This window comes from Cricetulus griseus, assembly GCF_003668045.3.
Source record: "Cricetulus griseus strain 17A/GY chromosome 1 unlocalized genomic scaffold, alternate assembly CriGri-PICRH-1.0 chr1_0, whole genome shotgun sequence".
In the NCBI taxonomy this organism is placed as follows: Eukaryota; Metazoa; Chordata; class Mammalia; order Rodentia; family Cricetidae; genus Cricetulus; species Cricetulus griseus.
Genome location: NW_023276806.1, coordinates 252,224,935 through 252,239,144, shown reverse-complemented (window position 1 = coordinate 252,239,144; position 14,210 = coordinate 252,224,935). Strand labels below are relative to the sequence as shown.

The following is a 14,210-nucleotide window of genomic DNA, read 5'->3' as shown; positions in this document are numbered from 1 at the left end:
TGTATGTAATTTATGTAATTTACGAAGTAATGTTACAAAAGACACAAAGCAAAGGTTGGCTCATTCTGGAACTTCTTTGTCTTCATTAATGTATTCATGCTTTCACAGCTAAAACTTCTGTACTTTGAAGGGATTTTTCATGAATGAAAACTCATATTTAGAGTTTAAAAAATGCTTTTGCGTTACTATTACTTTCCTTGTCCAGGATACCTTTTCTAAAATACAAAACAGCAGCAGCAACAACAACAACAAAAACCAAAACCAAAACCAAAAAACTATCCTGGTCTTTATTTGTAAGTGAAATAAAAGATTTTGTTTAACCATATGTGTTTATTTTTGGTTACAACGGGGAGAAAGAACAACTTCGCCAGGAAAGAGCTGTGTGGCTATTTTCTTTCATTACTATCTCTGTTTCTCAAATTGATATAAATGATCTCCTTCTGTTTCTGTCTATCTGCTTGCTTTGTCAGTACAACTAATTGTCAGGATTAGGGAGATCTCTGTATCTAAACAGAAGATGTGCAGTTTGTAACCTGCTTCATTTGCCTTATGTCCTACGTGCCCTCAGTCTGGTGTTCATTAAAGTCTCAGCTGCTTTGTTTCTGCCAGTGGCAGCCCAAACATAGCCTTATTTTTCTTTGTTAAAAGGCCAGATTGTGCATAAATATATACCCAATGTGTGTGTGAGTGTGCATGACGTGCATGTGTTTAAATGGCAAAAATTTACCAAGCTTGTAAATGTATCATTACTTCCCTTTAAAGATGGTATCTGAATAAATGAAATCTCTTTTTCATAAGCACAGAACCTATTAGTCTTCTGAAAGAACTGCAATATAATATCACCTCTAAAATTAGATTATAATTAAGAATTGTAATTTTGAATAAATGATACTACAAATATGCAACTCAAACCATTCTTTAAGGATCTCTCTATATAATCTGAACTTCTTTTTTCCCAAAATTTTCTGGGACTTTCTAGATTTTAATCCCAATTGATTCCATAAATATGAATCTACAACATATTTAAATGACAACTATTCTCTTTTGTCTTCCAATAAGTACGAAGTGAAACAATGCAAGTCTGAAACAAAAGATTCAAAACTGCACACCTCAATGATAAAGCTATATCTCAAATTTCTGCTTTTTTCTAAAGTTCATTTACGTTTAAAATTCAAAGGAAAAATTATTGATACATGCAAATAATTATGTATTACTGTACAGCATCATATATTGATGTATAGTATTAACACTGTTAATCATTCTTAAAAAATTAAAAATAGAATACACAAAAGTTTGTCAAATACTTAATATATTCTTCGGGAAATTTATCAAAAGATTTATTTTTAGTATGTTACTAAGTTACTGGTGATCTTAATTTTAAAATAAAGTAACTTAAATGTTCATTTTAAAATATTATTTAGCCTTTTGGCCGTGGCAGCCATCTTCCAGTAACTTGCCAAAATGACAAACACAAAGGGAAAGAGGAGGAGCAATCGCTACATGTTCTTTAGGTCTTTTAGGAAGCACGGAGTTGTTCCTTTGGCAACGTACATGCGCATCTACAAGAAGGGTGCTACTGTAGACATCAAGGGAATGGGCACTGTTCAGAAAGGAAGGCCCCATATGTGTTACCATTGCAAAACAGGAAGAGTCTACAATGTCACCCAGCGTGCTGAGGCATCATTGAAAACAAGCAAGTTAAGGGCAAGATTCTTGCCAAGGGGATTAATGTGTGGATCGAAAAACATTAAGCACTCTAAGAGCAGAGACAGTTTCCTGAAGTGGGTGAAGGATAACGACCAGAAGAAGGAAGCCAAGGATAAGGGCACCTGGGTTCAGCTGCAGTGCCAGCCTGCACCACCCAGAAAGGCACACTTTGTGAGGACTAATGGGAAGGAGCCTGAGCTGCTGAAGCACATCCCATATGAATTCATGGTCTAATGTATGAAAAGAAATAAAAGACCTGGACTGTAAAGAGTTTTTCTCAAAATAATAATAATAATAAAATATTATTTAAATATTAAAATATTATGCTTGACAACTACATTAAAAATAATTTAACCTAAGCTAACAAGCATTGCCAATGTATCAGGTTGTCATATACTCATTAAATAAAATTATAACTATTAAGTACTGTATGCAAACATAACTGTTTAAGAGAATCATCATTTGTTGCCCCATGAGTTGTTCTTGGAATGAATGGTTAAAGAAAAAGGTCCTCTAAGGTGAACATACTGTCCATATCCCCCCACTCACTCGGATTAGTTGAGGAAACACATCCAAGGGTCGAGTTCCACTCCTGATGTCTAAGTCTTATCCTTACAGTTCATCCACCCTTGAAGACACAAAGAGTAAGTAGATGCAATACTATTTCATTACAAAATAATGTGGAATATATTTTTCAGAATGAAAACTGATGCCATAATTGGTTAAAAAAAACAATAAAAACAAAAACAGAAGGTTCAACTACAAGGTCAAAGAACTTAAAAGTTTGCTATCTGATATACTCTGTGCCTCAAACAGAAGGAAAAGACACAAACATAAGGTTAGACCTAGGGAGAAACAATGGAAAAAACAGGACAATAGAGAACCAGTGAAACCAAGAGTTGGTTCACTGGAGGAAAAAAATCAACAGTGTTGTTTATAAGTTGGATTGTACCGTCTCTACCTTTGACAATGGTAAATGCCATATCCAGAAAAGCAATGTCTTTTGTTCATTTTCTGCTCTGCCCATTTTTAAATTTAGTTTCTTCATACTCTTTAGTATTTAAAGAACTTTAGATGTGTTGTATAATAGTCACATTATACAGATGTTGTAGAGGTTTTCTCTCACTCTGGCTTCGTTATTAAGTTTTTAACAGTGACATACACAAAATATTTTTTTCTTTTCTCTTGCCATTTTTTCATTCTTTTATTGATAATATTTTAGAATTTTATCAAAAATGTTATCACCAAGTCCATTTTCATCTAGATTTCCTGATGTCCTCCTTTAGACTTATGATACAAATTGTATGGATCGTAAGTGTTAGCTCAAACTCTATTTGCAGAGAGACAGACAGGCAGACTCCAAGTTTTACATGAGCATGTTTATGGCTGTCCAGTTTTTCCAATGCCCTCTCTCGAAAAGACTATTCTTTCTCCAGTGAATTTCCTTTTCTCCCTTTTCAAAAATCAATCCACTACATGTGGGTCTGTCTGTTCTGAGGTTAGACAGCTTTTCTTCTCTGATTTTGCTTGCTTTCAAACATACTTTGACTATCCTGGATAGACACTAATTTTTAAGAGGAACCATGACTGATTATTGACAAGTGATTATATGGATAAGGTCAGAATTTTAGGACATTCTTTCAGTCATACAAACAACAAGGGATATAGTACAGGCTTGGGAATTGCTTCTGAAATGCTGCAGCTCTAACATGAGGTGAATCCATCTTGACTTCCAAGAAAGAATAAACATTTCAAAATCAAATGATATTATTTCAAAAGGTACTAGACAATTTCTCAGAATATACAAAGAATGCTAAGAATAAAGGTTACAGGTGAGATGTGGTAGCTTATGCCTATAATCCTGGTACTCAGGAGGCAGAGAAAGGTAGATATCTGTGAGTTAAAAGCCAGGCTGGTCTACATACAGAGCTTCAGGACAGCCAGGGCCCCATAGTGACCCTGTTTCAAACGTAAATAAATAGTACAAAAGACCAGGAAGAGTTGGAAGAAAACCAATTAATGCCCTAATAAAAGAAATCTATTTAAAATCTATTATTGATACTTTTGTTTAATGGGGTAGCAAAAAAAGGAAGAGAAGCAAAGAAGCAGAGCATTGGAAGTGGGTGGGGCAAAAGAAAGGGATGATTACTAAGGAAGGCAAGGAAACTGGTAGAAAGTAGGAAAAAAGAAAACAGAAGACAGTTCTGAATCTCAATGGAATGAGATGTAATTAACTTTTTCACTCTGTGCATCCTCTAAGCTTCCCACATTTGTCATTAAATATTTAATACCTAATTACCTTTTACATATGTTCTATTTTTAAATTTATATCTTTACAATTTTTTTCTTAGTAAAGGGCTAAAAAGGATAGAAGCTTAAAGTAGCAGAAACATAGTGAACTGAATAAAGTAGACCAAAGAGTTTCGGGTTTAAAATTATAATGTTGAATGATATGGATCGTATCTACTTATAAACATGCTCTTCTTTTAGAAGACCTAAACTTACTCACAGCATCTAAATCAGGTAGCTTACAACTCCCTGGAGTTACAGATTCAAGGAATCCAATACTGTTTTCTGGCCTCCATAGGTACCTACATATATGTGCCATACACTTACACAGAAACACACCCATATACATAAACACAAATAAGCATTTTTAAATAGAGACTCACAGGAGTGGTAAACTACTTTGTATGTTATCCTTCCAAGAAACTTCAGAATTCAAGATTTAATTCTTAGGTAAGAAAATACCCAGAATAGTATATAAAACAAAAGTCCTTTTGAGAATTATTTTGCCTATTTTATATTGTACAAATATATATACACATCCTCCTCCACTAAGGTAGCTAATTAGGAGTGACTTTTATTATATTCATAAATTGAAATACTATGGCATTTCGAAGCCATGACAAAATTAAACTCAACACTACTAAAGCTGTCCAGGACACACGTTCCCTTCCTTTTCAATACCATGAACACAATGAAGAATAGGAAATGTGATGGGAAGCATACAAAATACCAAAAAAGTTTCTATTTACATTTTTGCAAGCTTTGCTTTCGTATTTTCCATGTGTCTTCCAAGACTATATAGCTAACAGCTCTTGTACAAAAATCAGTTAGGCCATTAAAAGTTTTTCTTTAATAGAGGTAAGAATTCATTACTACATTTTTCTATGTGAAGTGTGCTATTAAATAATAGCTTGTACACTAATTAAACAAAATGTAATTGTGAGAACACATTGACATTGTTAAAGTAAATTAGTCAATTTGCTAATAGTTTCATTTAAAGTGACCCTAATTGTATTAATTGTGATACTAGCAAATTAAATTGAAGAGCATTAAACACACTGTTCTAATATGTCCTAGAGGAAGGAATTCTCCATTACATCAGCAGAAGGAAAATAACGATTACATGCCCTTCTTGCCCCAAATAGAACTTCATATTTACAAGTTCACTTGTGTAACTGTACATATGCTCATAAGCACACCCCGGATCAACAGAAAAGGTCTTGCTAGGTTGCATACACTCCATGTCTTTTAATAGTATTTACATGCTATAAAATGAACCATACAAAAGCATCTTCAGACATATGTGAAAAATCATAGTATCATTTCTCTCTGACTAACAAAAACTGTTTTACCATTAAACTGATCAAAAAGTAAGTTAAAATGATGAGGAAATAAACATGTTCATTTGGAAGACAGCAACGTGAAAACACATTTTAAAGATATTCTAAAACTAAAAAGGAACCATCACTTAATGATTGCATCAAGTCAGAACGACATATGGCCCCCAAGAAGAACTTATAGAATGCACAGACATAACAGTGTGTTAGATAATTATTAAATAATTCTCAGTTTATACAAAAATGATTCTTTATTTCTTGGCCAGGATTTTACAAGTCCTCACTAATCTAGCCCATTCTATGCTATTTTGCTAATAGTTACCATAGTGCCCAGGATATAGAAAGCTCCCTTTGGTTACTATCAACAAGTTCAATCCTTTCCTGGGAACTTACTTTGCATGAACTCTACTTTGTTTACAGATGTGGAAATTCTCCCACAGGTAGCATCTTTACATGCCTGGTATCTTGTCTGGAATTCACATACAACCAAATGCTGCCTTTCTCAGAGGCCTTCCCTGACAATTTTAAGTACTCACTGTATTACTACCCTTTTTTAATTTTTAGCACTGCTTTTTCCCCTTTATTTCTGTAATTATATTTCATTATCTATCTAAGAGTAAAATGTGACTTCAGATGGACAACCAAAAGGTACACGGAGCTAGTTCTATGACAGGACTACACAAGGAAGCCCAACCAACCAACCAAACCAAACCAAACCAAACCAGTTTGTCAATACTCTGTAATATTTGGGGTCTCTGGGGCACCCAAATTGAGGGGAGGTATCCCACACTTTGCACTTGGCTTCTGGGAGGAGCATCATCTCCTATAGGTTACCTCCATGAAAATCTTTAATATGATACTTAAAGTTCACAAAGTAGCAGGTTTTTCCTTTGCCTCAACATAGCAAATCACCCTGCACTTTTATTCTCCCCTTTCCTTTCATACCGCCCACAGTCTATTACACCCTCTTCCTCAACATCACTCCCACCAATGGCCCTGGTTCACTGGGTTAGAAATTTCTGTTTCTTCCAAGTTAGAAACACAAATGTAAATATATGAGGGAGAACATAAGACCACTGTCTTCCTGGGTCTGGCTTCCATCATTCAGCATAAATGTTTCAGTGTAGAGAGGTGCACAAGACCAAGCCTGTCAACACTGAGCTCTGCCAAGTGATGGGAGCCCAACCCTAATGAACGAAGCTAGCTTCTGAGAGAGGGAGATCCCCTTTGCTTTAAGGGTCTGCAGTGGATGGCTTCAGATCCACAAGTTTATGAGCAACACAAACTGGAAACAAAGTATTATTTAAAAAAAAAAAAAAGAGGACACAAAGTTGGGAGTGGTTGGAGAGGTTGAGTAGTGGAGTTAGAAAGAAACATGAGAGGATGAGTATAATCAAACACATTGCATGAAATTCTCAATTAATTAAAATGCTATATTTAAATGTGAATTTTGTGAAAGAAATCAATTGACTGTTCAATAATCTTTCCCCAGATACTAAATTTTCAATGAATATTTTTATATAAATAAGCTAATATGGTCCACAGTACTTTCTGTTTGATAGTAAACATGAGTCAGGTGTGGGAGAACATCACTTTAAGCCAACACTCAGGAGGAAGAGACAGATAGATGTCTCACTGTGAGTTCAAAGTTACCCACCTTGAACTACACAGTGAGTTTCAATCAAGGCAGGGATATATGTATGTATGTATGTATGTATGTATACATATATTTATATGTACATATATATATATATATATATTATGTTTCTGTGATCCTGACTCACTTCTTAAATATTGCTTTAATTTACTATTATGTCAACATGTCTGATTATCTAGGAACATAATCAAACAAGTATTAAAACAATAAACCATTTAATAAAATATAGTAAGTACTAATATGCTTAAAGATATTGGTGAGATAGTGGTGATCTTGGTCAAAGTCATTAATACTCTAATAGAATTTTCAGGATATAAAAACTGACTCTTAAAAGTCACCAGGTGGTGCACTCCTTTAATCCCAACACTCAGGAGGCAGAGGCAGGCAGATGTCTGTGAGTTCCAGACCAGCCTGGTCTAAAAAGGAAGTTCCAGGAGAAACCCCGTCTTGAAATACCAAAAAACTGAAAGGAAGAAAGAAAGAAAGAAAGAAAGAAAGAAAGAAAGAGAGAGAGAGAGAGAGAGAGAGAGAGAGAGAGAGAGAGAGACAGACAGACAGACAGACAGAGACAGACACAGAGAGAGAGAGACAGAGAGAGACAGAGAGAGAGAGGAAGGAAGGAAGGAAGGAAGGAAGGAAGGAAGGAAGGAAGGAAGGAAGGAAGGAAAATCTTTTTTCACCACGACCATGTCTAAGGTGTTACATGTTACAAACTTGGGGAACAAGTAGTAATCCTAATGACACTAATAAATAGATGAAATTCCCCTGTATCTTGAGATCATCAGCCTCAGTTAAAATAATTATTTTCATTTTATTTATCATTTAAAGTCAGATGGTAAGAACAAATAATTATGAACACCCCCCAAAAAATTCATGTATTATTTTCAGTGGAATTATGTGTATCTGGCCAATTATTACTCTTTGAGCAAAGACTCTGGAATTTAAGGTGGTAATTTAAACATATGAAAAAAACATGCTCAGGCACAAAGAATATATATTTCCATGCTGTTTGTTATTTAGAAAAAAAGAGGTTAAAAGTATAATTAACATGGAAAATATGCTCTAAGATGTCACACAGATATAGGTACAGCTCTTTTTCTCCCGAATGAAAATAAAATATGTAGCTTTCTTTCTCTAATCCCATTCTCTTGCCTAATTTTAAAAGAACTCCCAAAATCATTTAATAGTACTGTTTCTTTACAAATGGTAGAATGCAGATTTGATAAAACAGAAGAATTCTTTACTAATGGAATGTCTAACAGGGTTGCTTTTAATTGCAGATGACCCCAGGCAGGAAAACTATTCCTCCAAATCTGGTGTTTATCTGCTTAGACAAGGAGTCATTGTATAGCCATAAATTCCCTACAGTCTATTGCAGAAATGTACAAAAAGCTTCAAAATACTTCAGAAATTCCAATACAAGATACAAATTAAAATAAACTACAAAGGTGATGATTCTTCAAGTAAATATGACAACCTCAAGAAAATGTAATACATAATTTTTTGTGTGTGTGCATGACAACTTAAGAAGATCAAATAGGTACTTGATATACAATGTTTACATATACAACACACAAAACCCACTATGGTTAGTAACCTTTATGGCTTAGAAAACACAGATATTTACATATCTTTCTTTCCTCTGTGCCTTCATGTATGTGTGTTTTGTATATATTTTTAACAGTTGACAGCTGTTTTAGAGCATACAGGGATGCCAAGCTGAATGAGGGTCTTGATTACTTCAAGATTAGCTATCTAAAGTTTCTATTCATTTTAAGTGTTGTTAGTTGGAAGAGTCATTAGTCACTTCCTTGTCTCATAGAACATCAGCATACATTTACATTGTTAATGAACATTTGGGGTAAATGAATTAATGGCACTTTAAAACATCAATTCAGTCCTAATAACTTGGTATGTCACAGAAATCTTAGGCTAGGATATAAATGAAATTCCCTTTCAGTAAAGGTAACTACTCATTCCTTTAGACAATAAAAGATAAAATTAATTTATAATGTTTTTAACCAGGTTTAAAAAATACTCAATATTTAGTGAAATAGCCCAGAGAAAAATATTCACTTAAAACACAACATAAAATGATCTTCTCAAGTAAGCATATAAATAAGATACATTCTGAAATCTATTGGCAAAATTATTTTGTACACTTCTAATACAAACACATATTCACTTTTAAACCATTTATGGAATTATGAATACTTCTTACAGGTATTAAATTTAAGAGAAACATCACTAGAAAAGTTTTCAGGCTTTCTAACAACATATTAAGGTACTTCAACTGCAATAATCAGAATTAATTTTCATATTACCAAAATCTAAACAGCAGTCTTTATAGGTCCTTATGTAACAAACAAAAAATAAAATCACAAAACAATTTTGAAGGGTGAAAGGTGCTATATTCCGCAAAAATATCAATGACTTTTACAGGGTTTAGAAGGCATTAAAGAGTCACACACACACATACACACACACACATACACACACACACACACACACACACACACACACACACACACACACACAAATAAATAATAAATAAATAAATGAATACATAAACAAACACATCATAAAGAGCTTTTGTTCTATAGAAATGACCATTTTTTCCTAAAAATGGTCAGTTATTTTTTTTAAATTACCAAAATGTCATTGCATATATTAACATCAATATACAGGTAAAAATGACTTTATTTGAATTATTTCAACAAATTTGCTTGAAATAGATCTTATAATCTTGATAAATGCATTTCATGAGTGAAAAACTACAATTAGTTTCTTGAACAAGGAATTTTATTAAGTGTTCAATGAACTACTCAGAAATCAGGATAAGGCTTCAAGAATTTTCATAAACTCATGTCTTTCAGAAGGTATACCATTAAGTAAATAGGGAAAAATAATAGAATATCTAGTTCTGACACATTTTAAAGAGTAGAACATCAACACTACATATCTTTCAATAATCCACAACTTAATAATTTAATTGCACATATCTACAAGAATATGACACAAATTTCAATTATTTATAAAATTGAAAGACTACCAAAAACTTCTCCCTAGAATTTAGCTCAATTTAATATGTGTGCGGAGGGGGACAAGGGGTAGATCAATTGAAAGGTCAGTACCAACGGTTTTCATTCTTCAAAACATGTTTGACAAATGTCATTTTGAATTTCAAAAAAGACTTTATCTATTAAAGGGATTGTCTAGAATATAACTTTTCTTTAAGAATTATAGTGTATTGAACATTTGGTTAATGTGTCTTCTACCTTCAATAACAAAGGGAACTTTCTCTGGTGTTCACTAGCATCAAGAATGTTCTATACATATTCAGCAAAATGTTCTTAAAGTTGTTCTGATTAGCTTCATGGAAAGACTTCCACCTATAGTATAGACAGAAATTAGTGAAGTTCCTCTGTTGCTAGCATATGCAAAGAGCATCTGCACATAAGACTTACCTCCAGACTTATTGGAATAGCTGGACAAGGGGTCAATGCCGACTTCCTGTTCTTCTGACTGCAGAGGATGTCTAGTTTCAGACACGGACTGATACATTGCATAAAGTGCAGGTAGTCACCAAGAGTGATTGATTACCTAAATGAGAATCCAAAGGAAAAACGATGACTGGGAAGGAATGCTAGACAGAATGAAATGATGAAATGAGCATTGTAGACATCAACAAGCTTTCTATAGGTTACAGGGTCTGTTACTACACCTTGGAGGACCAGTGAGAAAGAGCAAAACACATGACAAAAAACCCCATGCCAACAATGCTTCAAAATTCTAGACTGCATTTATAACATTTATTTTGATGTGGAGTCACATTCATTTTTTGTAAAATTTAGAACAAAAAGCTCATCTGAACATTTTTGTAAAATCTCATATTTATAACACCATTTGTTGAACACTTTGAATAAGGACAATATACTTAAATAAGGACATTCAAAATGCAAAAGTACACCCAATGAAAATTACTCATAATGATATTAGTAAGAGAAACCATTGCTAATATTCTATTGTGTTACACTTAGGCTTGTTTTCAATGTGATCCAAGGAAAACATACTACTTATATAGAGCTATAACTATATTACATAAATTATTAAATTATCATGAGTGTTGTCCTTGTGTCTAAATTGCAATTTCTAATGGATGTCTAGCACTACATTATTATCACAATTTATGTAAGCAATTCATTAATTTATGTAACACTTTTATCAATTTTTATTTAAAATCATGTATCACATTTTATTAACTTCAAGGGTAGCAGGGGAACAAAATGAAAGAAATGGAGAAAAAAATAATGAGTAAGCAAGTCCAATAAAATGATATCTAATAAACAAAATAGTTAATTTCATGAGATTTAGTATTTGAATATGGAGCAGGTTTCAGAGACACAACTATACAGACCCTTAGTAATTTTTCTGCAATTCAAAATGTCTCTCTATCCTATCTGCAATATCCCTAAAATACTCCTGTGGCTTTTCTAATTTTATCAGAACAATTCAGCTCCACTGCTCACCCACAAACACAACGCAGCATAAATAAGTTCTACTCCCCTGGGATATGCTTAAACCAAAACTAATAGAATGTTAGGGGAAACAGAAAATGTATTGTGAAAGTGCTGGCTAGTTTTGTTAACCTGATATAACTAGAGTCACCTAGAAAGAGGGACACCAATAGAGGAAATGCCTCCAATAGGCTGGCATGTGAACACATCTGAGGGAATTTTCTTGATTAATGATTGGTGTGGAAAGTATCACACATTTATGGAAGGTGCCAACCCTTGCAGATGGTTCTAGGGTAGAAAAGAAAAGCAAGCGAGCAAGCCATGGGGAGCAAGTCAATAATCACTGTTCTTTCACGCTCTCTGCTACAGTTCCTAGCTCCAGATTTCTGTCTTAGCTCTTGCCCTGAACTCTCTCGATGATGGATTCTAACTAGTATGATGTTATACTCTTCCATTCCCAAGTTGCTTTTGATCATACTTTATTACAATGACAGACAAGCAAACTAGACAGTGAACATGAAAGGAGATTTCCAAAAACCATAAAATCCAACCTCATATATCTAAGAAAGTTGTCAGAGTTTATTGACGTATATCAATAAAGAAGAAACTTTGGAGAATAGAATCCAATAGAGATAAAATGCAGATTATGTTATAAATGAAACAGAATCCAATGAAGGAATTCAGTTTAACAAATGAAGGTGAAGTTGTATACTGTTGACCAAACAATGACCCAAAATTCAAATTTGTAATGAAGTAAGGTAACAAGTGTTATTAGCGACAGTTAATATTTAAAACAATGAATATATAAGGACATATTCTGTCACTCTTCATTCTCCCTACAACCTAATTATGTATCTTCTTCATCTTTATTGGCATTTTACCCAAAAGAAACCTAACTAAATTTGCTCAGCCACATATTAAGAATTAATTAATTCATTAATTTTTGTATGCATGTGTGTTTTGTCTGCATGCAAGTCTCTTGCCCACAGAGGCTAAACATGGGTATTGGATCCCTTGGCACAGGAGTTAAAGAAGTTTGTGAGCCATCATGTTGGTGCTGGGAATTGAACCACAATCCTAAGAAACAGCAGTCAGTGCTCTTAGTTGCTGAACCAGCTCGCCAGCCTCATATAGTATTAAAGCCAGAACTTGAACATACTCTGTGTTTTTGCAAAGCTGACATTGTTTTTCCAGCACTACTTGGGTCTCTCATGAGAAAGTCAATAAGAAAAACCAATTATAAAACAACGAGAGGGAGGGGCCAATGAATAACTAAAGCATCATTCATTCCGGTTCTGTTTTGTCAAGACAGACAACAGTTATCCAGGATGGTGTGAAATCTTCTTGGTTGGACATACTGGCAAATAATACAAATTTTAAAATAATTACTGCCATGGAATAGATTATTTAAATAGATTTCAAATTAGAACATGGGTATTTTAAAATAAGATTCATAGTCTATTTTATATTCTTAAAAAATAGAAGTAAAATGTGACTATTCAGGGCTATTCTGAGCTGATAAATGTCCTTCAAATTTACTAAGTAATCTATCTAACCTGGGATTTCATAGTCATATTACTTTAATTTCTTATTTTTATAGTAGAATTCTACCTTACATTCTTTAAAGATACAAATGAACAAATTTTAGGGATTTTGAACTTTCTGAAAATTAGATAAGAATCAAACTGAGATCAAAGTCTACTTTAGAAGGTAGAGATGGGTGATAGCTCAGTTGGCAGAGTGCTTGCCTAAAAGGTATGAGCCCCTGAGTTCAATCCCCAACACTAAATAAATTCAGTGTGGTGGTTCATGCATAGACTACAATAGATTCATTCTCAAACACAAGAGCCAGGAAGAGTCAACCAGGATCTATAATGGCATGTACCTGCTGTCCCAAATACTCAGAGGGGGAAGGCAGGAGACAAGCCTAGACAACACAGAAAGACAGACAGACCCTACATCTGAAAAACATGATGTTCATACCTGTTCAAAATGCTAAAAAACACTTAAGAATTTTTTTATTCCTTAGAGTACATTAAAATTCTAAAAGTTCAATAAATTCAATAAAATTAGACTCAATTATAATCCTAAAGGAAGGCAGCTGTCAACCTGTGAGTCCCGATTCCCATGGGGGTCACATATCAGATATCCTACATGTCAAATATTTACATTATGATTCATGACAGTACCAAAATTACAGTTATGAAGTAGCAATGAAATAACATTATGGCTGGGGGTCACCACAACCTGAAGAACATGGGGGTCACAGCATTAGGAAGGTTGAGAACCACTGCTAGAGCTTGACAAGGACATGGTAATAGCCAAAAGCCAAAATGTAAAATCAACTATTTATAAAACATAGTTATCTACAATCATTCTTTACAATGAGAAATGTGCTGTATCATAATTTATGATGGCTATAGATCAAAACTGAGACACTGAAAAGGATTTATAATTAAACAAAGTAAACCTGCAGACTAATAATAAGTTACTTTCAAGTCATCTACTGATAAAGAGTATGGATGATGCTATTCATTTCGTTTTAATTACTGATTTAAATACTAATCTAATTCAAAAGTAACTAAAGATGCTGCCATGGTTTCTACTGCTTTGCTTTAAATATAGAGGGCTATTGTAGTTTTTAGAATTAAAAAGGTAAGCCTGACTATTCTTGCTATTGGCTAACTGTAAAAACTGAAATAA

The 14,210-nt window shown here is 33.7% G+C and overlaps 1 protein-coding gene and 1 pseudogene across 1 annotated transcript in view; one reads left to right on the top strand and one right to left on the bottom strand.

Moving 5' to 3' along the window:
* The window catches only part of Tbc1d5 (TBC1 domain family member 5), a 433,073-nt gene that overhangs the window by 265,102 nt on the left and 153,761 nt on the right, over positions 1–14,210 (bottom strand). Inside the window, 1 exon segment of the mRNA XM_027394567.2 lies at positions 10,458–10,593. Coding sequence (XP_027250368.1) covers positions 10,458–10,554 — 97 coding nt within the window. The 5' untranslated portion in view covers positions 10,555–10,593.
* LOC103163895 lies at positions 1,462–1,941 on the top strand (annotated as a pseudogene).